We start from the raw sequence: 26,193 nt of genomic DNA, 5'->3' as shown, positions 1-26,193 counted from the left end.
ACTTATTAAGAAAATTAAATTAAAATCAATTTAATCCAATTAAACAAAAATTAAATTCAAATTTAAAATGAAATAAAATCGATAAAAATTGAAGATTATGGAATCAGGTGAGGTGGAAAAACACTGCATGACCTCACTGGAGATGTATGAGGCACCTCGGCATGTGAGGGGCGCTGGTAAGTCCTACTGCAAAGAAATGTGATTCTTTTCAACCTAAGTATGTTTACCAAACACACACAACCACAGAACACGTATTTTTTGGACTCCCTGTGATACTTCTGTCATTCAGCAAACATTCACGCCCCGACCCTACAGTACCCACCTTCCCATTGGTGTTGGGTGTGAGCATGTGACTTGCTTTGGCCAATGGGATTCTGCCAGTGTGATGTGAGCAGAAGCCTTAACCATGCTGTGTCATTGGGTTTGGCTCTTGAGCTCCAGCGTGCATGAGAAGAACATGTCTTGGTGGGCTCTGCCCCGTAGGCTTTGGTCACAGAACAGACAACAAATGGAGCAGACCCACGCTGGCCACCCAGCCATGCCCAGTCTACAGGAACCAAAACACAGTCAGCCCAGGTATATACCACTGAGTTTGGGGGCAGCTTGTTACACAGCATTCTTCTCACAATAGCTGACTAATACATCATCTTACAGAAATATTGTTCTGAGAACTGCACTTTGAGACATTACAAAATGGCATGAAAAAAATATTCTTAGGAGGAAATATCCTTAGAAGGAAATATTCTAGGAAAGAGTGAACGGCACATGGCAGGAGCTACAGACACACAGCTTATAATTAAGGGTCCCAGAGTGGACTTGGGCTATTCGCAATGGAGAGGCAGGGTTTAAGAACCAATTAAGCAACCCAGTGGAAGAAGACGGGCACGGTATGAGCAGGTAAATACCAGAGGACGAGACCTGAATGGCCAATAAACAAAAGAAAGTATCTTCAGTCTCATGAGGAATCGGGAAAATCCAAAATAAAACCACATTGCACTCCATTCTCACCTCCACTTGACTGTAGACATTTAAAGTCTGATGATTCAGGACCTGGAGCTGGAGTCACGCCACAGACAGACAATAGGGAGAGAAAGGGATGCTAGAGCCACAGGCCAGATGCTCCCTGCAGCCCTGTGGGAAGGGCAGCGCCCAGGGGATGACGCCCCTCACGCTCCCACAGCAGGGGGAGGCATAACTCAACCAGCGGACGTGCGCCGCATGGATAAACACCGGAGCCAAACTGGGAGTCTAATCAGATTTCAACACGCTGCATGGTGCCATTTATATCAATTTTGAAAGCACGCTGAACTGTAGAACGTGTTGATTACAAATAGACACAACATGGGTACTTAACACATGGGCATAGTTGGGGATGCCCCACACCAACTTCAAGGCAGGCGTCACTTGTGGGTAGGCGATGGCGGGGCGTGCAGGTGGTAGGAGGGAGGAAGGACTGGGCCTTGATCAGACTCTGTACCAGCGTATTTTTTAAGAGATGGAGATCCCAAGCAGAAACACAAGAACACCCCTTACAGCTGGGGAACCGCCTGGGTTAGAGTAGCTGCTGTGGTAACAGCTGAAGCCCTAAATTTCACTGGCTTCATCTGTACTGTTCCTGCTCACCATCCACTTGCCCAAACTGATCCTATGATTCCAAAATAACTTCAAGGGGGGCCGGGGAAGGGAGGAAATGCTTAGATTATTTGGTGAGATGATGGTCTCTGATACACAGACACCTGGGCATGGTACACTACATTCCACACTTTCTATATATGTTAAAAATTTCATTTTAAGTGAAGATAGAAGAGAATCACTACCCCCACCCCACCCCAACAAAAGGGATAGGATTCCACTAAGTCACTCAGAAAAGCTGAGACCCACCCCACCCCAGTACTCCTGAGGTTGCCCCTGACTGGGTCCTGCCCAAGGTCCAATGTGCCAGTGAAATGATAGGGCTGGCAGGGCTCTCATACTGTCGTAGTTCAGAGGTGACAGAGGCACAGTGTCAAGTGGGCTGTGAGACTGGGGCTGTCATTTCAAATCTGCTCAGTGTGAGGTCACAGAGTGTCCCAGAGGCTGCACCGTGGGAAGTTGAGCCAAGGTCAGCTTTCTCTCTGGCTCAGACTGCTCCTAGGTCGCTCTTGCTCTGACGGCATCAGAGCCAACTCTGTGCTCCTGGGCCCACACCATCCTCTAGACTTGCCCCATAGACGTAAGGGTCTCTCAGGTCCAGCAGTGTTTCCCAAGAAGCACATCACCATCTGTCTTCCATCCACCCATCCTTCCATCCATCTATCCATCCATCCATCCATCTATCTACCCATGAATCCATCCATCCATCTATTCACCCATCCATCTATCCATTATCCATCCATCCATCCATCCACCCATCTATCATCCAACTATCCACCCATCCATCCATCATCCACCCATCCATCATTTATCTAATCATCCATCCTTGCAAGAGGAGAGGCTTGGACAGGAGCCAGGGGCAGCAGGGGGGGAGCTGAGGGGGCTGCTGGGACCCCATGAAGACAAAGAGGTGGAAGGGAGCATGGCTGAGGGGACAGACGGGGACAGGTGCAAGAGCCACTGAGGAAATCCGATCCAGGAGCTACCAGCAGAGTTTGGTGATGTCCTGTGCAGTGAGCTAAATGGTGAAGCCAAAACGATCTGTTCGCGTCATGACCCCCCGAGACTGTGCGTGACCTTATTTGGGAAAGGGGTCTTTGCAGATGTGATTAAGTTAGAGATCCCGAAATGACATCATCCTGGAGTACCCCAGTGGGCCCTAAATCCAATGACAAGTGTCCTTATAAGGAACACACAGAAGAGAAGGCAGGAGAAGGTCATGGAAGATGGACACGGTGGGAGTGATGTGGCCACACGGCAGGAGGCCCCCAGCCAGCGGGCAGGGTCCCGTCCAGAGCCTTCGGAGGGAGCACCCACTTTGATTTCAGACTTGTGGCCTCCAGGACTGTGAGAGAACAAATTCCTGTTGCTTTAAAGCCCCCGGTTTGCAGTCATTTGTTCCAGTGGCCCCAGGACTTGTGGACGAGGGCAGGATGGGCTGGTCCGAGTGAGGGTTCTCTTCAGTTACCGTTAGTCCCAGGAGGCTCCAGAGGGAGGGTGTGGGTGGAAGGACCAGCTCTGTGCCCTCCAACAGCTGATGACAACGGTGGCTTTCCCAAAGGGGAGGGGCTCGCGCCCTTCCTGCCCCCTCTTGCATTGATTCAAAGGGGCTCAGAGGCTGAACAGAGAACACCACCCCCACCCAGAAGAAAGGGGCAGACCATTGGAGCATCAGAGCCAGCAGGGGTGAGGGGTGAAACACTGCGGACATGTGGCTCATGAAATGAAGGACAATTAAAAAGGCACCAGGCTTAGATTTCAGAGAGCCTTTCCCAGAATGTAACTATGACACCTGTCATTACAAACGTATTTATTGTGATTACCCAGGAGGCTCGGCGCACGTACAATAACTGTGTCTTAATACCCCATGTAATACATGTTCTCCAGGTACAGGCACTGCCAGCCTCTGTCCACATGCGCCTTAAACGACAGACAGAGGGCGGGGGCAGGGGGAGGGCCTCGTGACAAGAGGCCAATGACAACCTTGCCACTTCTAAACGACACTCACGCAAGTCCCCAAAATAGAGAGGCGGTGAGCAGATAATGGTCACAGATAATAACGTGATTAGCAGTTAGACGTAGAGAAGTGCTCGCCCTCGTGAGGAACCAAAGAGAAGCAACCTCCAACAACTCTGCAGTCTGTTTGGGCCGTTACACATGAGTGGTCAGACCCGCGCTGGGCAGGCAGCAGGGCTCTGCCCCAGGTGGCGGCTGGCATTCCTCCTGACAAAGAATGCGGCCTGCAACGCACCAGCCGTAAATCTGCTCACACGCTCCGGCTCCGTGATGTAACTCCCTGAAATCCACTGCACGGAACAAAATGAAAAGGAAAACGACATGCCTAAATTTTTTATGGCGGCATCATGGCAAAGCATTAGAATGAATCAACTTGAGGGGCTAGTCCACGGCCATGAAAAAATGATGATGCAGACGGTGAGACGACATGGAAAAAGTGGAAACAGGTGTGAAAGGAAGCGGCGCACGGAGCTGCGGGATGAGTAGTGACTGCACAGACACGGCAGCAAAACCGGCAAGATAAACAAAGACAGTAATTGCGCCCAACGGGTGGGGACGTGGGTGAACATTCTTGAAATGACTAACGCTTTGGCATGTATTTTTAATGAAGGAAAGGAAATGTCTGAGTGTAGAGACAGTGATGAGGAAGGAACATGGAAAATTAAAGTCTGTTGCTGTGTTGTGGAGAAAAACCAAACGGTGCACTGTTCCAGAGACATTTCATATATTACCCCACCCACAACTTCCCACTCAGGGGCATTTCATCCCCACTTCACAGGTAAGGAAACTGAGGCTTTCGGGAGGAAGGAGGAGCCCCCTGGGAGCGGCTCCATGGCGGTGGTTTGGCCTCTGGGCCTCCCCACTTGCTCCAGAAGAATTCTGCGTGGAGCCAGTAAACAAGGAGTGCGGGTCCCCAGCATGGGGCTGGCCGAGGTCAGTCCCACCGCCACCCTGGCCCCACGAGGACCTGCAGCAAACTTTAACTGCACCCAACAACTTTGTCCGTGTAAGCACAGATGACACATGCGCTACTGGGACAAAATTTCCAACACCCTCATTTGCTGTCTCCAGCCACGCCGGGTGTCACAGGGAGTGGATGGATGAGCCAGTGCCACTGCAGACCTCCCACCTTCAATAGTCACTGCCGCAGGACTGAGGGCGAATGAGGGGGCTGGGGAATCCTGCTGGGGGGAGACAGGACTCAAGTGCCTGGCCACTTGGTAGCCAAGGGGACCTGTCCTTGGACCATCCACCTCACAAGAGGTGCAGGGGTAAGAAAACTCAGGGCACCGCGACAGTCCCCTTGACTGAGCCAGCTGGCGGCGAGGCGACACGATTCCCTACACAGCAAAGAAAGGACCCGGCTCAACGTGCCATTTCAACAACTTCCCAGAGCATCACGGAAATCACTCACCAAGAACCAACAGAAAGGACCATCAAGCCCTTTGGTTAAAAGCTGAGCCAAACGCTGAAAATACATCACCTCAAGGTATCTGCACACATATCAGGGGTCCTGAGGAGCAGTTTGGGTGTTTTGCACAGATTTCAGGTAGAAAAATGAATTCATGATTACGGGAGTGAAAACACATCTTGGAAACCAAAATGGTTCAGCGAGCATGTGGGAGTGGCGAGCGGTACCCGTAGGAAGCAGAACCCTCGCGACCCGAGCCCCAGGCACTGGGGCGCTGGGCACCCCCTTCTCGGGTGAGCAGATGGAAACGCTGAAGATGATAACCACCAACATGATTTCTGAAAACCTCCTTCTCTCCCACCCCATTCAAAACATCAAAGGGCCGCCTAACGTTCTTGGACTGAATTCACATTTCACAAATAAAGAGATCTCCCCCTGTCGTCAGCGGGTTATTTATTTACCGAGCTCTTCGGCTGAGCCAGGAAGAAAGAAAGCTGCCCGGACAATGAGGCTGATGGGCGTGTTTGCTGGACGCCAGGAGCTGTGGCCAAAGTTCAGGGCGCAAAGGGGATTGTGCACTGACCTGAATTCACAGGAAGCCCACTTCCTGAGGGGGGGAAGGGAGGGGACGGGGGAAATACAAAACCAGAAAGAAAAAGAAAGAAAGCAAAGCAGCATGCTGAACGGCTGTCTGTTCTCCTGTGCTGTGTGTGCCTACTGACAAAACTCTTAATTTGCTTTCAACTTCTCCTATACGCATCTTCTAGCCAGAGAAAAGTCGCCAGGCAGCCCACTCGCAGAGCTGCTCCCGCGGCATTTGGATCTCAGCCTGCAGCCTCGGGAGACGCACAGAAGAAAGGCCCACCCTCGGGCTCACTTACCGCCACAGAGAACTTTCCAGAACCTTCCCCATGTCCGCGTGGTAATACTTTGTCAAGATCAGGATCACCTATGGTAGCAACAGGAAGAAAAAGGCAGAAATCAGTGGGTTTCGAGGTTCTCAAAGAGGGACATGATGACACTCGCCCCACCCATGCACCCAGGATCTGGGGGTCTCTGGGGTACCGGCTACCCAGGCCTTCCTCGGTTGGCATCCCCCGTGGGCTCCAGACACCACGCAGCACAGCACTCGGACACAGGGCTGGTTTCCGCCCTGAAAACTCGCGTCTGCTCTCCAGAATGACTCTGGGAACATGTCTGTCCATGAGGTCTGCCCAGTTGCTGCCACTCGGCGGGGATCATTCAACCCCAGCCCCGACAATCTCCAGCTGTGGTCAAAGGGACAGCTGAGGCAGTGGTTCCAGGGTGAGTGCAGAACACAACCGGCCAGGCTCCCGAAGGCGGGGCTCTGTTCCCCTAGCACCCTGGACGACAACCTAAGGCGGCCGGGGCTGCACCCAAGAAAACAGCAGGCCCAGAAGTGAGAGCTGCCATTGCTTTGCTCAGAGCGGAGGCTGACAGCACAGCCGATGACCGTGGGTTGGGCGGATGTGAGACAGCAGCCCATGTAGCTGGACGTGTCCGTCCATCACCCAGGGCACACACACTTCTTTCCTCGTCGATCAACTATTCACCCCCCACACACACAGGGCCCTACCTACCAAAGCCATTTTCACCGCACGCCTGTGCAAACAACTCTCTGCTATTTATGAACGTGAAAACTAAATGTGCTCGCCAGCATCCCAGAGTTCTCCAACACGAATGTCTGAGCAACACTCACAAGGAAAGGGGGCCTCGCTGGCCAGCCCCGGGGGAAACAGCCCCGTCCCCAAGCGCTTCACCAGCCACTGCACTTTCATGTACATCAAATCTCATTGGGCTCACTGACATTCCCTGTCAGCCACTCCGACACTCCCGTTACCATGGGAACCCCAGGAGGCAAAGTGGGAACAGCCCAGGTTCCCAGCACATCCCGTGAGCCTATTTAATTTGGGGTCACCACACTGGTCATCACCAAGCTTGGCTCCCTCACAGGAGCTGAACTTCCTCTGCTCTGAGCATGGCTGCTGCAGACATGGTCTCAATGATCTTTCTTTCGCTGGTGATTAAAGCAGGGAAGATGTGAGGGGGACGCCAACCAAGACGGGTCTGTGTGCATTTCAGAGGCAGTGATGATTAAAAAACATCACAGGCCCGTCAGTCAGTGGAGGCACGGATGGGCCCCTCCTTGCTCCGGAACAAAGCGGTTCTCCCCTGCCAGGCTCTCCGGCAGCCCCGAGTGAAGCCAGAACCCTCTGAAACTCAAGGAAGGCAGACAGAATGACAAGGCCTGGATCACAGGGGACGAGCGTCTTTTTAACCTATTGATTTATATTTTATAGTCTTGCTATTCCCCGAAGGGATTTCAAGGAGCCGGAGGAAGGGACCTCAAAGTCCGTCAAGACTGAAATCCTCCAGCAGCATCCTGACCAAGCAGTCTGCTTGCACACCTCGAGGGTTAGGGAGCTCACCCCCTAACTCGGCACGGGTAACTTCTGCCCACGTGGACCAGTTCTGCGCTGGACGATCACGGAGCAGGGCTAGTTCCCCTCTGCTCCCTTCTGGGTGAGAGTCTCTACTCATGCTCACCCCACTTCCCTCTCAGCTCCAGCCGCTCTGGGCCTTTGCACAAGCTGTCCTCCTCTTAGGCCCCGCTTCCCCAAGCCCCATGCGTAATGCCTTGTTAATTCCTCCTCAACTCTCAGATCTCAGTCTCATTGACACCACCTCCAGGAAGTGTCCGAGACCCCTCCCTGAGGTTCAAAGCCCCCTCCATCCTTCCCCAGACCCTGCTCTCCCCCTTCCAGCATGGCTCACAGGAGCTGTTTCCACCACTAGATAATGAACCCTTTGAAGGAGGGGACAGGTCTTGCTCACTTTTCATCCCTCCCCCACGTCTCTGTGACGCTGCCTTCCAGGAATGGGACATGCAGATGCCCTGCCCACTGGATGGTCGTCACCCAGGTGTAGCCCAGGCTCTTTACCCGGAAAGGCCAACCGTGACCCCAGTGAGAGAATCCCACCTCTCGGCTTTCGCCAAACCCGCCATCCCTGAGGCCACTGGGGTTGGGGTTCCAAGGACATGAGCACCGACGGGAAGCCGCTGGGCTTCCTGTGACCCTGGGCCTCAGCCCCTCGGTCATTGTCCAGCCGGGTCCCATTCAGCCTCGCACTGATGGCTGGAGACACGCACGCTCCACAAGGGCCGCGCCGACCGGCCAGGTACCCTGTCTGTACCCCGCCCACTGTTAGGAGCCACGTCCGCCAACGTGCCCATCTGAGGATGACACATGTCCAGACCCCCTCCAGGCCAGGGCCCTGAGTCTTCAAAACAGCCAATGGGCACACACTGTGAGGCAGCCTGACACCTGTTTGCCTTCCAAGGGTTCAAGAATAATCAGAAAAATCACACATGCGCAGGCCCAATTCAGTTGTCAATCAATAAGCACACTGCACAAAAAAATAAATAAATGATAAAGAAAGAAAGAAAGAAAAGAGCAGCAAGAACTCGGGGTTAATTGTGAACTCTGAAATCAACTTTCCATTGGAAAAAGGGAAAACTGGGAGTTGACCTATGAGCCCCCCCCCCCCCATCACTGATGGCCTCCAGGCCAAGGGACACGGGCTAATCCCGCTGTGCTCTAGTCTGGGGCCTGGCTGCTCACAGTGGGGTCTGGGACCTGCCAGCAGGCTTCCCGGGAGCTCCTAGAAACGCAGAACAAGGAGAGGGCCCGTGCCAGACCTGGTGACGCAGAATCTGTGTGTTAACATCAATGTTTGAGAAGCTGCACTGGCAGGTCCTCACCCAAAGAAAGGCCTGGTCCCCACCTGCTTGCCCACATGAGAAGCTGGGTCTCTTAGTACCACTGAAGAGGGCCTGTGCTCTCCATCCTCACGCAGCGGAACCATCCCCCGCTGACCCAACAGCAAGCACACACCACCTTTAGGCACTCACTCCCGCCAGGACTCTCAGTCACCCCAGGGCCTTTGCATATGCTGATTCCCTGTGCTTACAGCATTCCCCCTGCCCTCTACACGGCCTCCCTGCTGCTCATTCCTAAAGCCACTTCCTCCTGGAAGCCTTCCCCAGCCACCGAAAGGCTGTCAGCTCCAGGAGAGCCGGGACCAAGTCCACCTTTGTCTCCCGAGCGTAGCCAGGTGCCAGCACATAATACGAACCCAGTACATAACTGCTGAGTGAGTGAATCAGCTGCAAACCAGCTCCCAAAAGCCAAGAGCGACTCCTGCTGTCGCCTTTCCCCACCCCATCCCATCTGTCCACTTGCCCAGGGATAGAAGTTGACTCTGGAATGTGTATGACATTTCATCACTCAGAACAACAGAAGTCCTGGGTTTAGGAGCCCACCGAGCACTGAGGCCCAGACGGGGGCGGCTCCTGCCCAGGGTCACCTGGCACCTGTGTTACCATGTCCCCAGACTGGGCTCCTCTTCCCACAGCAGGCAGGCATGAGCGCGAGCTCTACGTCTTTGGGGCTGGGCCCCATCCTGCTCTGCCTGATGCCCCCCAGGGTGCGTGAGGCCGGGTGCAGAAAGGCGCCCGGCTAGGAGCCAGCCCACGTGGCAACCCTCCCTTCGCCCTCTAGTGTCACTGGAGAGTAATGGTCACATGTCCCTAGAGGCCAGGATGATGGAGTGTGATAGCACCTAGGAGGGCTTGACAAATGACCACCCCTTCCCTCCTCGGTGACTAGATTGAAAGCCCGAGGCTGTTGGCTGGAGAGGTGGCCCTGGGCTCTGAGTCACCCTGGCCCCAAATAGGATCCCTTTCTTCCCACAAAGCTGTGCCCTCGTCTGGCCAGTCTGTGTTGGCTGCTGGGGGCCTAGAAGAGGCCCAGCTGCGGGAAGAGAAGTCGGGGCCACACAGCAAGTCCCACGTCGGGCCTGGATCCCTCTCCCTGGCCTTGACTATACAACTTCCTCCCTGCCCCCCACTGCACTTATCAGAGGTGGAGGGAGAGGCTGCCGCCACCCGAGAGCAGGGGAGGAGCTGGGAGGGTGCAGGAAGGGAAGGCTTCTCCGGCTCGCCGTGAATGCAGAAGGCACAGACGCCACCCGACACAAGGCCCTTGTTTCAGAACCCTGCACCATGACAAGAAGGCAACCTCAGAACTGCCCAAGGTGGCTTTGGGGGAGGAGGGTTTCTGAGAAGAGTCTGGGCTGGGAGGGCTCTCATACCTCTCCCAGGAGGAGTGACAGGGAAGGATGTGGCCAAACCAGGCCACCAGGGCGCTGTGGCTCTGAGTGCCAGCTTTCACCCCACAGAAGGGGTTTGCCCTCAGTGCCCTGGCCTTGTCAGCACCCTGCCATCGTGTCAAGTAGCATCACGGGGGGAGGCTGGGGAAGGATGCCCGGAACTCTGTGCTGCTTGTGTAACTTCTTGTTATGATTTTCAGACAAAACATTAGAAGAGAGAGACTTGAGAAATATATAAACCCGATACCAAGTAAAGGCTGTGAGACTGTGCAAGCCTCCCACCTTCGCCCGCCCACCTCCATCGACCTCTGGACATGGCTGGGCCTGGGCCATGCTCAAGCCCACTCTCGAGCCTGCCCTGTGGACAGAGGCCACAGTCCCCACGGACACCCATCAACACAGCAGCAATGGGGGGCTCCCTCCGCATGATGAGAAGGCCCTGCCCAGCTGTCCCCAGCATTTGAGGACCAGAAATGGGCTCGGATGTAAGAAAGAAAAGAGGACTTGGGAAGCAAGAAGGAGAACAAGTCCCATGAGCCGTGGCCTTGAACCTGTGACCCTGCCCACCAGTGGCCATGGCCCTTTCTGCCTGGCAGGTCAGTGAGGTGCAGTGTCCCCAAAGGAGGGTCCTGGCCCCTGCGGTGTCCACACTGGTAGGGTGCTGACACGGCCTCCCGGTGAGGCAGGTGTGGCTTGGAGACTAAGGTCTGCCCACAGAATCCACAGAAGGTGGCAGGAGCACCACGGGTCACCTGCCTCCTTATCCTCACTGTTCATTAAAATAACACTGATTCCCTCTGTCCTGGGCCTGGCCTAAGCCCTACAGACGTTATCTCATTTAATCCTCCCAGTAGCCCAGGTCACTGGGACCCACTCTGTCCTCATTTTGCAGGTGAGGACATCGAGGCACACAGAAGGAGGTCACTGCCCTGGTTCAATCAGCTCAGACGAGGCAGCGCTGGGCCTCAAGCTCAGCAGTGTGACTTCAGGACTTAGCCCAGGCCTCTGGGGGACGGTGGGAGAAAGGAGGCCCCAAAGGCCATGCATCCCAGGTTAGCACCACAGCGTGGGGCCAGACGGCAGCAAAGCGTGCTTCCTGCTGCAACCAAACTCTCATCCCGAGCACCGGCCTCCGGAGGTGCCCAATAAACAGGCTGTGGCTGCCTCCCCTCCCGATGGATGCCCAGGACTCACGGACCCGTGCTGGCTGGTGGCCGACACACTCTCGGTCCATCACTGGACACTGCACACTGACAGGCTGTCCTCGGCCTTGGTGGGCCCCCTTGGGAGCCAGTGTGCAGCACCCCTCCGCACCGGGCCACCTGAGAGCCCACTGTGACCCAGCGAGGTCCCCGTTACGCCTTCTATGCCAGCTTTGCACAGGGTGCCTTACAGCTCCAAGTTCAGATCGCAGCGTGGTCGTAGGTTACCACTCCTCTGAGAGCCCTTGTGCAAACAAGAGGCTGCAATAAGAATGGCTGATCAGTAAGGCCTCGAGGCCACTGCACAAACTGACCGACTCCTCGGTACATCCACCTGGAGCTGGGCAGGTTTCCATCCTCACATTTGATGCAGCACTTGGCAGGGTTTGGGAACGAATGAGTGAGTGAATGAACAAATGCACGCATGACGCGTGGACACGACGCTCCAATCAGGCGGGATGGCAGCGGCCCACCTTGAACACGCCCCGCCCCTTTTGCACCTGTAGTCTTTCCCCGTGTGCGGCTCTCCCTTTGCTCTGCCTTCCAGCCACTCCTGTAACACCGTCAGCCTCGCCGGCACTCCTCCCAGGGACTCACCGCAGGCACGTCCGTCGGGGAAGACGTCCAGAGCCCTCACACATCCCAGGTCGATGAGTCTTCTGGGTCCCCACCGACCCTGGATGCAGTGGGCTGAATGCAGCCCACCCAGGTATTTCCACCAAGAATCTGTGAGCATGACCTTATTCGGGAAAAGGGCCTGTGAGGATGTAATTAAAGATCTCAGGATGAGATCATCCTGGATATATGAGGGGCCCTAATTCCAGGGACAAGTGTCCTCGGGAGGAAAAGGAGGCAGGACGCCCAGCAGGAGGCCCCATGAAGATGGAGGCAGAGATCGGGCAGGTGAGGCATCCACAGTCCGAGAAGTGACAAAGACAGCAGCAAATGCCCGGCAGCTGAGAGGGGCAGGGTGCAGTCACCTCTGCCTCGGGAGCCACCCCTGCCGACACCGGGACCTCACACGCCTGCTGGTTTAAATCAGTCTGTGGTACTGAGTCACGGCCGCGCCAGGAAGCAAACACCCTGACTTCCCACAATTGGCTTTCTGCTGCCCACGGCTCTGACAGTCCACAGTGTCCCCGAGGGCCAGGACGTGGCTGCGTGCTGGGCTCCAGGCCCCACGCAGGATGGACAGAGCATCCTGGGGAGGGCCGTCCCCACTCAATGAAACGCCCTCCTGCCCAGACTCTGCCACGCCCACTTGGAAAACCCAACTCCATGTCCGATGTCACCTTGGGGACCACCCTGGACTCCGGTCAGACCATTCTCCTCCTCTCTGTGTTTCCACAGGAAAGGCCACCTGTACTCCTTCCTGTCATGGTTGAGCCATGTCCCCCCAGAAGATGTGGGCGTCCTAGCCTTGGTAACTGCGACCTTGTTTAAAGACAGGAAAACTAAAGTGAGGTCGTTAGGCTGGGCCTCACCCAATGTGACTGGTGTCCTACAACAAGGGGAAATTGGGACACAGATAGACGATGTGCACAGGGGGAGGACGGAGTAAACACACAGGGAGAAGACAGCCAAGGACGCCTGCAGCTACCAGAAGCCCGGAGACAGAGGCCTGGACCAGACGCTCCCTCACGGCCGCAGAAGGAACCACCTGCCAACACCTTGGACTTCTGGCTCCAGCCAACACATTTCTGTATTTTAACCACTCTTTTTTTGGTCATTTCTTATGTTGGCCCCAGGACACTAATACCCATTTTCCAGATGAGGACACAGGCTCAGCTGGTTCGAGGTGACACAGTGAGGTACCCTGCACGCGGGCCCAGGGACCATTCACTCAGACACCTGGCCTCAGACGGAAGACGAGCTGGGAGCACCCAGGCAGCAGCCCAGCCCCCCGGAGCTCCCCTACTCGCTCCCTCCCAAGTGCCGCCTCAGGAAATGCTGGGGTCCCGCCTTGGGCTGAGACAGGTGACAGCCCAGTCCCTCCATCAATCAGGCATCTTTCACAGGCACGAAACCCAATGTTTAAAAAAAGAGAGTTGGGAGCTAAGCTTCTAAAGGCCTTCTATTCATCAAAATCAGTCAGCAGAAAATAGATGTAGGAACATTACTGAGCTGTGGAAAACGGCGTTTTCACATCAAATCTGTTTAAGGGATAATGTATATTTTAATAGGTGGGTCTTGGTAGACTTTCCACCCCAGCTGTCCTGTGAAAATATTATTGGCTCTCCATTCCTCATAACCTGATTGAATTTGAATTTCACCCATCACTCCTTTTTAATAGTCACTTTAAGTAAAGTTATTAATGAAATTATAAGATTCTTTTTTTTTTTTTGCCGTTGCTGTTCAAAATGCTGCCCTAGTGTTCCTACCTGGAAGAGCTGGCATTTTTCGGATCTATTTATAGCAACAAAAGGTTGCTATTGCACCTCTCTCAACATACAAAGTGCTCAGGGTCTCTCCTGGGGGTGGGTGGGCATGGCTGGTCCTGTTTTTAAAACAGAAATCCCTCCCCAGGCGCCAGTGCCTTCCCCATCCTACCCGCCAGCCCCCAGCCAGACAACCACACGCTCATGTCTTCCAAGACTTTCTCTTTGGAAACAATGCTGTCACATCAGAACAGAGGAGCCCGGAACAAAGGAAATGCAGGTGAAGGGAGAGAGGAGCCTGTGGCACATCCAACCACGAAGGCTGAGATTTTGGGTACAGGAGCCCGGAACGATGCCCCTTGGCCTTAAGGAGTCCAGACAGGCCGGCCACCCCCAAAGGCCAGTGTCAGGGTTGTCAGGAAAGCAGGGGGCCTGGTGGTCAATACCAGCTTGGAGCAAGCCTCTCGGGACCCATCTGAGCTCTGTGAAGACTAATTTATCTCCTCACGAATGTCGGCAAGAGAGATTGATAATGAAATCCCGTCCCTGCTTCTGGAATCTACCCTCTTAGCCATCTGGGGTACAAGATGACTTCTGGGGGCCCGAGGCAGCTGGGTCTCTAGGGCCACGTCCTCCATAAAAAAATAACAATTATATTGTACAGCTGCTTTGGTATAAAGAAAGGCATATTTGTATTATATATCAAAACATTTCCTTGACCTAAATATTTACTTTTCTTCTGACCTTAAAGGAAATTAAATCATTTTTGTGAGTCCCTAAATGTCTTGTGGACCCTGGTATGGAGCCACAGACCCTGCAGCTGCCCCCAGCGGCCCACCCATCTGGTCACTCCTTCCCACCCTGACCCCTGACCAGCACCCCCACCTCTGCACACTGGATGGACCTGCAGTCTGGCCCCCAGCCACCCCTGATCCTGGTTCTTAAACGCAGATGGATCGTGACACTCCCTCCATGCACCCAGGACAGCGACTTTGACACTTCCTCCCAGAGGGGACCCTGTTAAGAACCTGAGAACATCTAGAAACATACAGGCCCTTCAGCACAATTTTCTGCCCCATTTCAGGGTTTAGGGACCTGTGTGGGACCCAATCAGTCTACGGGCCCGTAAGCCCTCCCATTCCCGGCAGGTGGGCAGAGATTCAATTCCAAACTCCTCGGTGGTCTCTGTGCCTCACTGGGCCATTCAACCTGGGGACAGCCCAGGAGATGCCAGCTGGGAACTCACTGTACAACCAGCAGTGCCACGTAAATACAAGTGAGGATGATGCCGCCATCACTCCCGGCTGCCCGGACCCCTCGCGGGCCGCCAGGGCCTGCGGGACCATGAACCCCATCACTGCACCACTCAGCTCTAGGCATCACCAGCTTCGGGGCCTGGCTCACCTCACTTCTCACCCCGAAATGCCTCCCCAACTCCACAAGGGACCCCACCCACCCTTCCGGGTTCTTCGGACGTCTCGCAGCCTCTCCTAGCTCAGACTTTCCCCAGGATGTCGGCGTTCCTTGGACCTGAGTCACTTTCTTCCTCGTACCCCAGCCCATCGCGCTGTGCGCTCTCTCCCTGGAGACAGCTCAAGGGCGGGCTTGGTGCCCACCTGCAGAGCCCTGGCACCAGGAAGGGCTGGCGCAAAGCTGGGGTTCGTGCCTCGTCGTCTGTCACTGCTGCCTGCATTACATCTTGCCTCCTCTCACGGTTCACAGTTGGGGTCCATCCCCAGTACCTGGCACACAGTAGGTCCTCAGGCTGCATGTGGCTACAGGCCAGAGTTTGTGCCCCGGGTTGGGATGAGAAGTATCCAGTGTTCTGGGACATTCTTTTGCAGAGAAAGTGTAAATGGTACTTGGAATAGGAGAGTGGGGGCGGGATGCTGCAGGAGCCTTCCCTCGGCCTCCAGACCCCTCCTCTCACTCACCCACCCCTGCCAGGGACACCAGCTTGTGGTGGGGGGTGGGGGTGGGGGCGGTGGGAAAGTGAGATTTCTACAGAAAAGGCATCTTTCAGGTGCTGCCCTGGCACAGCCTGTGATGGCACCTCCTGGGAAAGGCTGGCCTTGGGCACAGCCTGCTGCCCTCAGGATCATCCTCCAGCTCTGTGCTCCGGCGTCTGCCTGGCCACCCCTCTGCCACAAGTGGCTGTCCTGTCCCAGCAGAGCCTGGAATCGTTGTCAGTGTCAGGCAGCCAGACAGCTGAAGGCACCGGGGCCTGGGCATCCAGGGACCACCTCCGACAGCTGCGCCAGGGTCATCCCCCAGGAGGGCACACTACTGAGACTGTTCACATCAACCCACTTCTCCTTAAACAGCGAATGTCACATCGTTTCCACAAACAGCAAAGTGAGCACCACCTGCATGGAAGTCACACAGACCGTAGCCACAGAAACAGGCCCAATGAAAACAATTCATTCTCTCCTGCCACCTGCGGTTTGCCCTGGACGGCTCAGGGGCCAGACCCAGCCCTCGCTTTGTCATCGGAGCAGGGAGCTGTCAGCGGCCTGCTTGCCACAGGTCAAGCTGCTCTCCTATTGTCAGCGTGGGGGAGGGTGGAAGCAAGGCGGAGATCCCCTTCCAGGCCTTCAGGGCTATTGGATGCGCCTGTCCTGCCAGCAGCAGAAGTCCCACACTTTGGAAAACACCCTGCTTCTCTGAATGCAGAATCCCAACACCTAACCCCCCCCCCCGCAGCCCCCCAAACCACCCAGGAATCCAGTGACGGGGAGCTCACTACCGCACAAATGGGACTCCCACACGACAGGAAACATCAGTGAAATTGCTGAGAACTGTCAGCAACTTCAGCTTCTGTACAAAACCAAGCGGCAGCAAAATCCCATGCTCTGTGAGTGCTACTTCTGCAAAGCCCAGAAGCCGTGCGGCTCCAGGAAAGTCCATCTACGCAGGCCGCGGCGCTCCTCAAACAGAGCAGCTTGCGGGTAGGCTCAGGAGAACCTCAAATCCCAGACTGGCATTGAGTGTGTCTGAGAACAGTGACTGCAGCCCCATGGGCCCTTAGCTGGACTTTCCGACCCATGAGCAGCCGTAACCGAGGTGGCTTCTGGGAGATGGCAGCCTCCCAAGGGAGACTCTCCTAGTGACATCGGCAGAAGGTGTTTCCCAGGCTCTCTGGGCGCTCACACGGCTGCTCGACGTGGCCGTCACTGAGAAATCATGGGGGGCCTGTGACGCAAGACGTCCAGCATCTCACCATCCTGTCCCCAGCTGGGCTCTGGGCAGCGGGAAGGCAGAAAGCAGCCACAGATTGTGGAGGGGGGACGAGGGCCCAAAGAGTCAAATCAGGGCAGTCAGGCTTGGAATGTCTGAGAGCAAGTATTTTAAGAGAAGCATTTTTAAATTAAGATTTGGCGATTTCTAAAAAGCAAGTTTCTGCAGCTGTCTTCATCATGTTTCCCCAGCGTGCCACAGCCTGAAGAAACACAGGGCTTTCATGGAGGTCTCAGTAGGAATCCTACAAACAGGGCGACATATTTCTAGAAAGCCCTTTGCCTCTGCTTAGAGAGTCCACAAAACCTCATGGTCTGGAGGATTCTGCCCCATTCTAGCCCGGCGGCTTTGGCAAATTGGCATCTCTGTGAGCCAATGGGACACCAATAATATCTGCCTGCCTACAGTGAGAAGAATGCTTAGTGGGGAGACTAATACCTGTCATTCTCTTCTGGGGAGGGTGGAGCCTCATTCACACGTCACTATAATTGCAGCAACCCAGCCAAGCGGCCTTTTAGCTTGCATACCTCATATGATGGGGAGCTCCCTACCTCCCAAAGCCCTTCCCATGTTTAACTGAACTTGTCGCCCTGAGTTGCTACCCATCAGTCTAGCCCTGCCTGGGTGGGCCCCACAGGCTGCGTCTGCTCCCCACGGCCACCCTATAGACACACAACAGCAATCCTGACCTCCCTCTCCCATGACCAAGGCTGAGGTGGCCCAGCTCCCACTGAACTTGCTGCAAACCAATCAATGGGGAGGTAAACCACAGCCTAGCTGCAATTTCTGAAAAAATCCTTATTTTCAAAGCAAGTTCTCATGCAGAGCTGGCCCGTCCTAGGGTTCACCTCCCTGCGACCCAGCATCCATGGCCACCCTCCCAGGACAGGGTCAGAGGACAACAGAATGCCATGACAACCGTATACTCCTGCTGCAAATGCATATGGTCGACATACTGATCGCACCAGATCAATGATATTGGAGAACTGAGGGGATCTGATGAGAGCCTCTCTTTTGCTGCTTGTCTAGTCAAGGTCAATTAAAACGCCAAGAATTAATCTGTGTCCATGTGGATAATGGCACAAGAAGTGGAATGTGACCCCTCCACTAATTGAGACCGTCACAGAATGGGCCCACGCTTGTTGGGACAGACCTGGGTTAATTCTCAGCTGCCAGTGACCGTCTGAGAGGGGAGTGAGCCTGGGGAGCGGTGGGGACTTGCGGCAACCTGGGCCTGCAATGGGCAAGCAGCGGGGAAGGGGAGGCCCCCCCGCACAGGTGCTTGAACTTGTCTGGATGGGCCCCACCAACACTAAACATTATCCAGGAGAGAAGCGATCGAGGGTATTTCAACAGAGATGTTAGTTTCATTCAAGGTTACTTTCATCAACCCAATTGGTTTCATATCCAAATAAATAAACATGACCCTGGCTTCTCTAAATATTTCAGGTTAGTCTAAAGAATTCTAGCTAAAAGCAGAGGGCAAAAAAATATATATCCTACGTCATGAAAGCTGAGGTATATTGGTAACTTGTTTGGAGAAAAGAAATGGCAGAAGCGTTTGGGTCCTGGGCACAAGAAGAAATAAGACCTTCATTGCTGAAATCTAATTTACAAGCTCTCCCCAGGGGGCAGTCACTGTATCTTCCTGCGAAGGACGAGGATGGGACAATTCTGTTGAGACCCAAACAGATGGCTGAATGTTACCTTAAGCATATCAGCTAGAACGCTCCCTTCACGGGAGGGACTTGTTATAAAACAGAACTGTCAAATCCGACTCCACATGTAAACCTCCTGAGCCGATTTGGCTAAATCACACGCTTGGTGTTTCATTACCAGCTGTGGCGGAGGGCATCCCACCACCCTGGGTGAAGGAGCACCCTGCCGCCATCACATCAGGGCTAAAAACAGAGTCGTCTCCATCAACTTGACAAAGACAAAGAACTTGAATTAAGAGCCCTGTCTAAAATTAACAGCGATTGAAAGTTAATGATGGGGCAAATTTGGCAGAACTATTTCAACACGCATTATGACGTGGGCTCGGCATTCAGATGAGAAGCCGAAGCCATCAATGTCTGTCAAGATCCAGCTGAGACCAGGGCCGTGCGGCTTTGTGAAATCCTCCCTTCCACTGGAATCAGACCCTTGGCAGAAGGGCTCATCTGTCACCCCGTCAACTATCCCCAGGTCTGGGGCTGGGCTAATACATCTGCTTCTCAACATTCAAAGCCATTATCTCCACCACAGACAAAAATCAACTCAAAATGGATCCTAGACCTAAAACTCTAAAACAGGGAAGAAAATCATTGTACTTTGGGTCAAAGACTCTTAGGTAAGACATAAAAGCATGGACTTCATGAATATTAAAAACTTATGCTCGAATGACAATGTTTAGAAATGGGAAAGATAATCCACAGCCTGGGAAAAAATGTTTGCAAAATACACATCTGTTAAAGGAATAGATTCCAGAACATACAAGGGGCTCTAACAATTCTCTAATACAAACACTGCAACGAACATGGCCCAACATTTGAAACTTCACTTCACCAAAGAAGATATAGATGGCAAATAGTCACATGAAAAGATGCTGAATAGCACCAGTCATTAGAGAAACGCAAATTAGATCACAAGCTATCCACACACGCTTTTGAGGATGGCTAAAATGACAAAGTTGACAATACCAAGTGCTGAAAAGGAGGAGGGGCAACTGGAATGCAAACTGGTGCAGCTGCCAGGGAAACCATTTGCTTGGAAAGTTAAACATGCACGTACCACACGACCCAGCCGTGCCACTCCTAGGGACGTGGACACATGCACACAAAGACCTGTGCACTGTGGTTGTCTTCCCTGGGGAAATGACAAACCCCTATTGCCTCCGAGCAGCACTCGCGGCTGGGATGCAGGGAGGGAAGCCTGCACTGGGGGTGGGTCTTGCCCAGACAGTTCTGCACGGTGGGCCCCAGAGGCCAGGGCAGTGGTTCTCAAACAGGTGAGCGGGGGAGGCCTTTGCTAATGTCTGGGGATTCTTCTGGTTGCCACTGTGGGGAAGAGGCCAGAGGTGCTGCTAAACACCCTACAATGCAAAGGACAGGCCCCACAAAGACAGCAACAGCAAAATGATCTGGCCTACAATGTCAGCAATGGCCAAAGCGGAGAAGCCCCCGAGGAGGCTGTAGGATGATGTTTTAAGAGAAAAATGGTGATGAACCACATCAGCAGCTGTCATACGGAACATGGCTCTTCTAGAGGGGCCCGCGTAACGTGGCGGCTGTCATACGGAACATGGGTTCTACCTGCACCTGCTCCAGTCCTCCCAAAGCCCTGCAGAGCAGCCTTTATTTTAAAGATGAGGACAGGGGCTCAGACATACCATGGCTTTTCTGAGGGCCTGCAGCCTCCACGTGACGGGGAGTAGGCTGGGACAAGGGCCCACAGCGAGCTGACAGCACCCACCCCACCCCCCGTGTCTCCCGGGGCTGTGCATGGGCGATGACCCAGCAGCTCGGTCCATCTGCCAGTTATTACATCTGTAGGTCCCGGGCCCATGGCACCACGGGCCTCTGAGCTCACGGGCTCCTCTGTGAACACAGAAATCCTTGCGCCCTGGGGAGAAGGAAAGACCAGGCTCCGACTCCACTCATCTTTTTCCATCAGATCATAAATGAATAGTCCCACCAAGACACCGCAATCTGGAGGCAGAGCAAGGTGACGTGCAAGACCTAAGTATGAAATAATGAATTTATAATCCTTCTGAAGAGCAGTCAGAAGGAGAAGCTGACATCACCATGGAAACGAAGGAAGTGACGTGCAGTTCTCAAGGAGGACAGTGGAGCTACTTTTCAGGTGCCCCAGGCTGGAGATGGTGTGTGATCGGCCCACCCCGCCGGGCACAGGCTGCCAGGATGGGCCTTGGTGGCCTCAGAACCTGGTGGGCACCTACCCACCATGCTGGGATGGGTGCCTTCTCCAAACCCAGGATCAGTGGGGCAAGGGGGTGCTGTGCCCTCAGAACCTGCAGTCACGACCCCTGCAAACCTCGATAGAAACGCAGCGAGAGGGTCCAGGGGGCACCGTGGACCTTGGGCAAATAGCCTGCACCCGAGTCTGTGCGTGAAGCACTCCGCCAACACTCACGAAACCCCGACTCTGACTTGGCCCTCCAGGGGCCCTCAGAGCAGGGGCAGGGAAAGCTGAGGATTGTAACCTGTGGCACGAGGCCCTGCAGAGGCTCCTGGAGGCCACGATAGCTCAGGGCAGGCCTGAAGCTACCGCAGCTGCCAAGGGGACGACACGAGGTGCGGACTGCACCCGGCTGGTGGGCAAGGCAGGGCACACACAGCACAAGACGACGGCGAGCAGATGCGACAGGCGGGGACTCGCCATGTGGGAAAGTGAGCAGGAAAGGAAGAAACCAGGGCTCAGCCAGAAGGGGCTGGGCAAACACAACGGTCAGCTCACGCAGATAAATGTCACCCAGGACAGGGCATGAGGGTGGGCAGCACGGGGAGCAGCATGGGGGTGCAGGGGAAGCTGACCGGTCAGGACACGGCCAGCCCGTCCCCTCAGCCTCTGTTTGCACACGGGCTGGAACCGGAAGAGGAAAATGGGCGCGTGGCAATGGCGGGTGAACTTATTACTTTTTGGAAAAGCTTTGATAGTGTTGATGTATAATTTTTCAATAAAAAATTCATCAGCCAAGCTGCCAAGGACCCTAATTTTAAATAGTTTTACTCGAGTTGTTAATTCTATTCTCAGCCTCGTTACAACTAATTATCGAGAACCGTAATGACGAGATCCCAGATGGACCCGTGTGTCCTCTGAATACAAATTGCTCCCCGCCTCCAGCTGGAACAGCGCCCACCTGCACGCACAGAGCAGGTATATCAGAGGGCCCAACGCTCGTCCCCCTCTGCCCAGGACCATACAGCAAAATAGAAGGAAAAGATCTGGGGAAATCCCAAGTGTTTCTCAACCCTCTTGGTGCCACAAGCACAGCTCTGGCTGGAGGTCAGGGACGCGCAGCCCAGCTCAGGCATTGGAAGCTGGTGCCCTCGCGCGAGGCTTGTGCCCTCTCTGGGCAGTGTCCCCAGGCCCTGAATGTGCTGGTAGCCAGCACACGCCACACGCGGCAGAGCAGTGACATGCTAAGGTTGTCGTGCTGACATTCACACGTTACCCCTGCACTATGTGAGTTACTATTGTTAGTATTGGCCCAGCTCTACACATGAGGAAACTCCGGCTCAGAGGGCACTCACTTGCTCTTGGCCAATTTCTTCCCTAAAAGTTGCTTCCAGGCACCATTTATTTAAAAATAAAGTGTGCAAACTCAAGGCATGCTTAAACATTTTTTAAACCGCATGGGGGATGTGACTTGGCCTGCCATTAAAACTAAGGGGTGGTCCTATTGGAGCAGTCTTTCTCGGGGTGCACCGACGGGGTGAGGAGGACCGAGCCCTGAGGATGAGTCTGAAATCTCCCCAGGAGGCCGGGACCCTGCTTTAGAAAAGGGTCTGCTTCACGTCCCCTCCCCCCATGTGTGAACAGGGGACAGGGCATGTGGGGCTGGCAGAGACTATGGTGGCGAGCCCTTTATAGAAAGAAGGCCCTGCAGTAGTTAAGCTGCTTTCCAACCTCTAAGTTTTCATTTATCCCAAAGCTGAGGACTGAGGGCCATAGGAAGCTCAGCCATTCAGAGGCAAAGCTGAAAATCCAGCTGACACACGGCTGGGAAGGTGTGGGAGGCGATGGCAGGGTGTCTGTCACCAGCTTGCACTCCAGAGCTGGGGTGTGGGGGCCCTGCCAAAGCCTCCATTATGCTTAGAAAATGTTATTTCTTAATTGTCTCTTTTTGTTTTCCCACTCCCCCAAACTTATTTAAAAATAAAGTGTGCAAACTCAAGGCACGCTTTCACAGCCCTGTATAAGCAATTTCCTAGCAAGTGTCACAGCCACTGTTGAGTCCTGAGCAGGCATGACACCGGGGCTTGCCAGCGGTTCATACACACTCAGCCTGTCAACCAACCCCGAGAGCGAGAGGGGTAGTTGGGGTACACGCCGAGGACATGCCTGGCAAGCATCGTTTCCTACTGCATCCTGTCCACAGTTAGCCAGAGGTTACTTAATTCTCCCAACAACTCTGCAGCATAAAAAACAGCATTCCCATTTTACAGATGAGGAACTTGAGGCTCAGCGAGGTTAAGGAACATGTCCAAGGTCACACAGCTAGCAAGTGGCAGAGCAGAAACTCAAGCTTGGGCTATTGGACAGAGTCCAAAGCTCTGTGCTTCACAGCTGAATTTGTGAATTTGCCAGTTCTCCATTCTGGCACTGTGTTCTGGACACACGAAAGATTGTCACCACCCCTCTTAAAGGGTTACCCCATCTGAATGGTATTCAAGAGATGGTCAGGTCATTGCAAAGTACAGCAGACTGTCACCTCCCTTGCCATAGACCCTATACTTCTATTAATGCAGCCTGAGGTGGTCGTGCCATTGCTGGGGCCATGTCACTTTGTTCTCCTTCGGGAGAGCTTGTACTCCATGGAGACCCTGGGGCTCTTCTAACATCCACTGCAGCTGGGAAAGGGAGTGCCACGAGCTTCCGGGGCGGCTGGTTTGGGATCACTGATGCACAGGTTACATCCATCTCTATAGGATTATTTCTGTGATTTTCAGTCCCTCCCTCCAAATAGGCCAGGCTCTGCCATTAACCTGCCCATGGACTTGAGCCAGCTCTTCTTCGTGTCCCCCAGTGAACGGGGCCACGGCTTCCTCAACTATAAAAAGGGGTGTGAGGACTCCACCCAGTGGCCGCTGACTGTGGCATCTCCAGGGTAGGCACTCAGCGCATGCTTGAGAGAACAAATGAACCTCCGAGTGAAGGCACGCTCTCACCCCACAGCTCTACCCCGAGGGCTCACAGTGTGCCCAGCTCTGTGTTGGGGACGCAGCAGTGGACAAAACAGACAGCTCCTGTCCCGTGGCCATGACTGTTTGGGGAAGGAGAGCAACAAGCACAGACGACTGAGCACAGAGCCCACTGATGGGGACAAGCGCTGTGGAGGTGCTGGGTGAGGGGCACGGCAGGTGTCTCAAATGGGGGAGGGGCGGGGATGGGGAGGAGGAAGGGAAAAGGAGAGAAGACACAAAAAGAAGGCTTTTCTGCCTCTGCCTCCTTGTCCAGAAAAGGACAGAAGACCCCCGGAGGAGGACGAGGTGCGTGGCGCTGGAAGGGGCCTCACAGCCCACCCCTCTGCATCTGGCTCTGGCACAGACTTGTGTGCTGGTGCAGAAGGATGTCACTGTGACAAACAAAACAAGGGACAGAGAGCTCACTTCTTGTACCTGCAGATAACAAACCATACTGCCAGCTGGACTTGTTTTGTCTGATGGCGGGGGCAGGGACAGCTCAGCCCTGGCAGTAACATCCATGGGCCCTGCCAAGTAAGGCAGACAGGGGATGGCTATGAATTTATTTGACACTCTGTGAAGAAGATGACGGTTTTCTCTCTTGGGGAGTCCTAGAGAAATGGTCCACATATCATTTATTATCATTAGTGCGGATACCATCAGAGGCCCACCCCCACCCGGCAGTGGCCAGCTGCCACCTGACAGCATGCCTTGTTGACAAGTCATGATTTCTAGGGACTCTGGATCCAGCCCAGAGAGAAAATGTCAGTTACAATGCTTTTATCATATTGAGAGAAACAAGAACAGAATGTCACCATGAAGACAGGTGCAATTCCCTGTCAAAAGAACTCAGAACATTCCATGTGGAAAGAGATGCCCCCAGATGGCTCAGTTGACCGCAAGCCAGCCAGGGTGTATGACGTATCTACTGCTCACGAGATCGGGATTCCAATCCCCAGCCTGTGCGTAGGCTTTACAAGTTATTATGCAGATGGTGATGGTGATGGCGATTGTAGTTATGGTGATGATGATGATGGTGGTGATGGTAGAAGTGATGGTGGAGGTGGTGATGGTGACCACTAACATTTATTGAGCCCTTCACGCTGTATTAAGTGATGTAAATGCTTTGTCCCACTTACTTGTCACAGCAGCCCTGTGAAGTAGTGGGTACTGTTATTATTCCCATTTCATGGATAGAGAAACTGAGTCCTGGATCACTAAGTGAGTTCCTAAAGGTCACAACCCTATTTAGGGGTAGAGGTGTCACTTATTCTCAGGTCTGCCTGCCCCCAGAGCCCACCTGCATGTAACCACCAAGGGTTTACCTGTTGAAGAGGCAGGTTGAGGAGTGGGGCAGAGGGAGAACTGAACTCAGAGGAATCATGAAAAGTCCTGATGTGTTAGGAGAATCTCAGGAAGATGCCTGCGCTGTGGGGACATCAGGGGCAGAAAGTGTGGCTGGAATTGGTCACGAGAGCCTTGAAGGCCAGGCCAGGGACTCAGATGTCATGGCTGGGCAGTGGGGTGCCAGCAGAGGAGGGAAGCAGGTGGCACTGCCTACACCCTGCCATGAGTGAAATCAGGCCCATGCGGCCACAGCTCCTCAGGGGAGGGCCTCTTCCTGGGCCCGGCGCTCAGTCCCCAGCACTGACAAGCTTGCCCCAGAAGCCCAGGGGCCAGTCCAATGGCTGGATAGGGGTTGTGCACACAGAGCCTGCTCAGAGAGTGCCCACCGACGGATCCATTGTGAACAGCCAAATGAAGCCAGAACACCAATGGTGGCTTGGTCAGGGGCTGGGGCCAGGGTCTCAGATCTTCCAATGGGCAAGTGAAATGATCCACCTGGAAGAAGTGGGAGAGGGAAGTGGGATACAGTGTGGAAGGGCCCCAGCATATGGGGACACCTGTTTCTTAGCCAATACTGTAGTCCATTTGTTAAAATGCTAGGACTCCTCACCCCACCTGGCTGAGACAGGCATTCAGAGGGGACCGATATTGGTGTGGCAGGTACTGATATTTGGGGCAAATCACATCTTGCCATCTCGCATTTGCATTTGCACAGGCTATTCCCTCTGCCCTTCCACGCTCTGTCTTCCTGGCCCAAGATCACAGAGTCAGTTCCAGGGGTAAGGACCCAACTTTCTGACTCCAAGTTTGGGCCCTTTTAGCCTCACGCCTCCACCTCTCAGATGGGTGAGAACGGGCAGCTCATCATA

At 54.1% G+C, this 26,193-nt stretch overlaps 1 protein-coding gene across 3 annotated transcripts in view; it reads right to left on the bottom strand.

Annotated features, from left to right (window-relative positions):
- SORCS2 (sortilin related VPS10 domain containing receptor 2) overlaps positions 1 to 26,193 on the bottom strand; it is a 426,038-nt gene that overhangs the window by 219,945 nt on the left and 179,900 nt on the right. For all 3 annotated transcript variants that reach the window (XM_088793080.1, XM_019748208.3, XM_074320821.2), the window contains one exon: positions 5,941 to 6,008. In XM_088793080.1, the coding sequence (XP_088649206.1) occupies positions 5,941 to 6,008 (68 nt within the window). The remainder of the gene's footprint in view (positions 1 to 5,940; positions 6,009 to 26,193) is intronic.

This window comes from Rhinolophus sinicus, chromosome 1 (assembly GCF_057876585.1).
Source record: "Rhinolophus sinicus isolate RSI-liver-muscle chromosome 1, RSI-T2T, whole genome shotgun sequence".
Classification (NCBI taxonomy): Eukaryota; Metazoa; Chordata; class Mammalia; order Chiroptera; family Rhinolophidae; genus Rhinolophus; species Rhinolophus sinicus.
The sequence above is the reverse complement of the archived record's forward strand: the minus strand, read 5'-3'. Positions and strand labels throughout refer to the sequence as shown.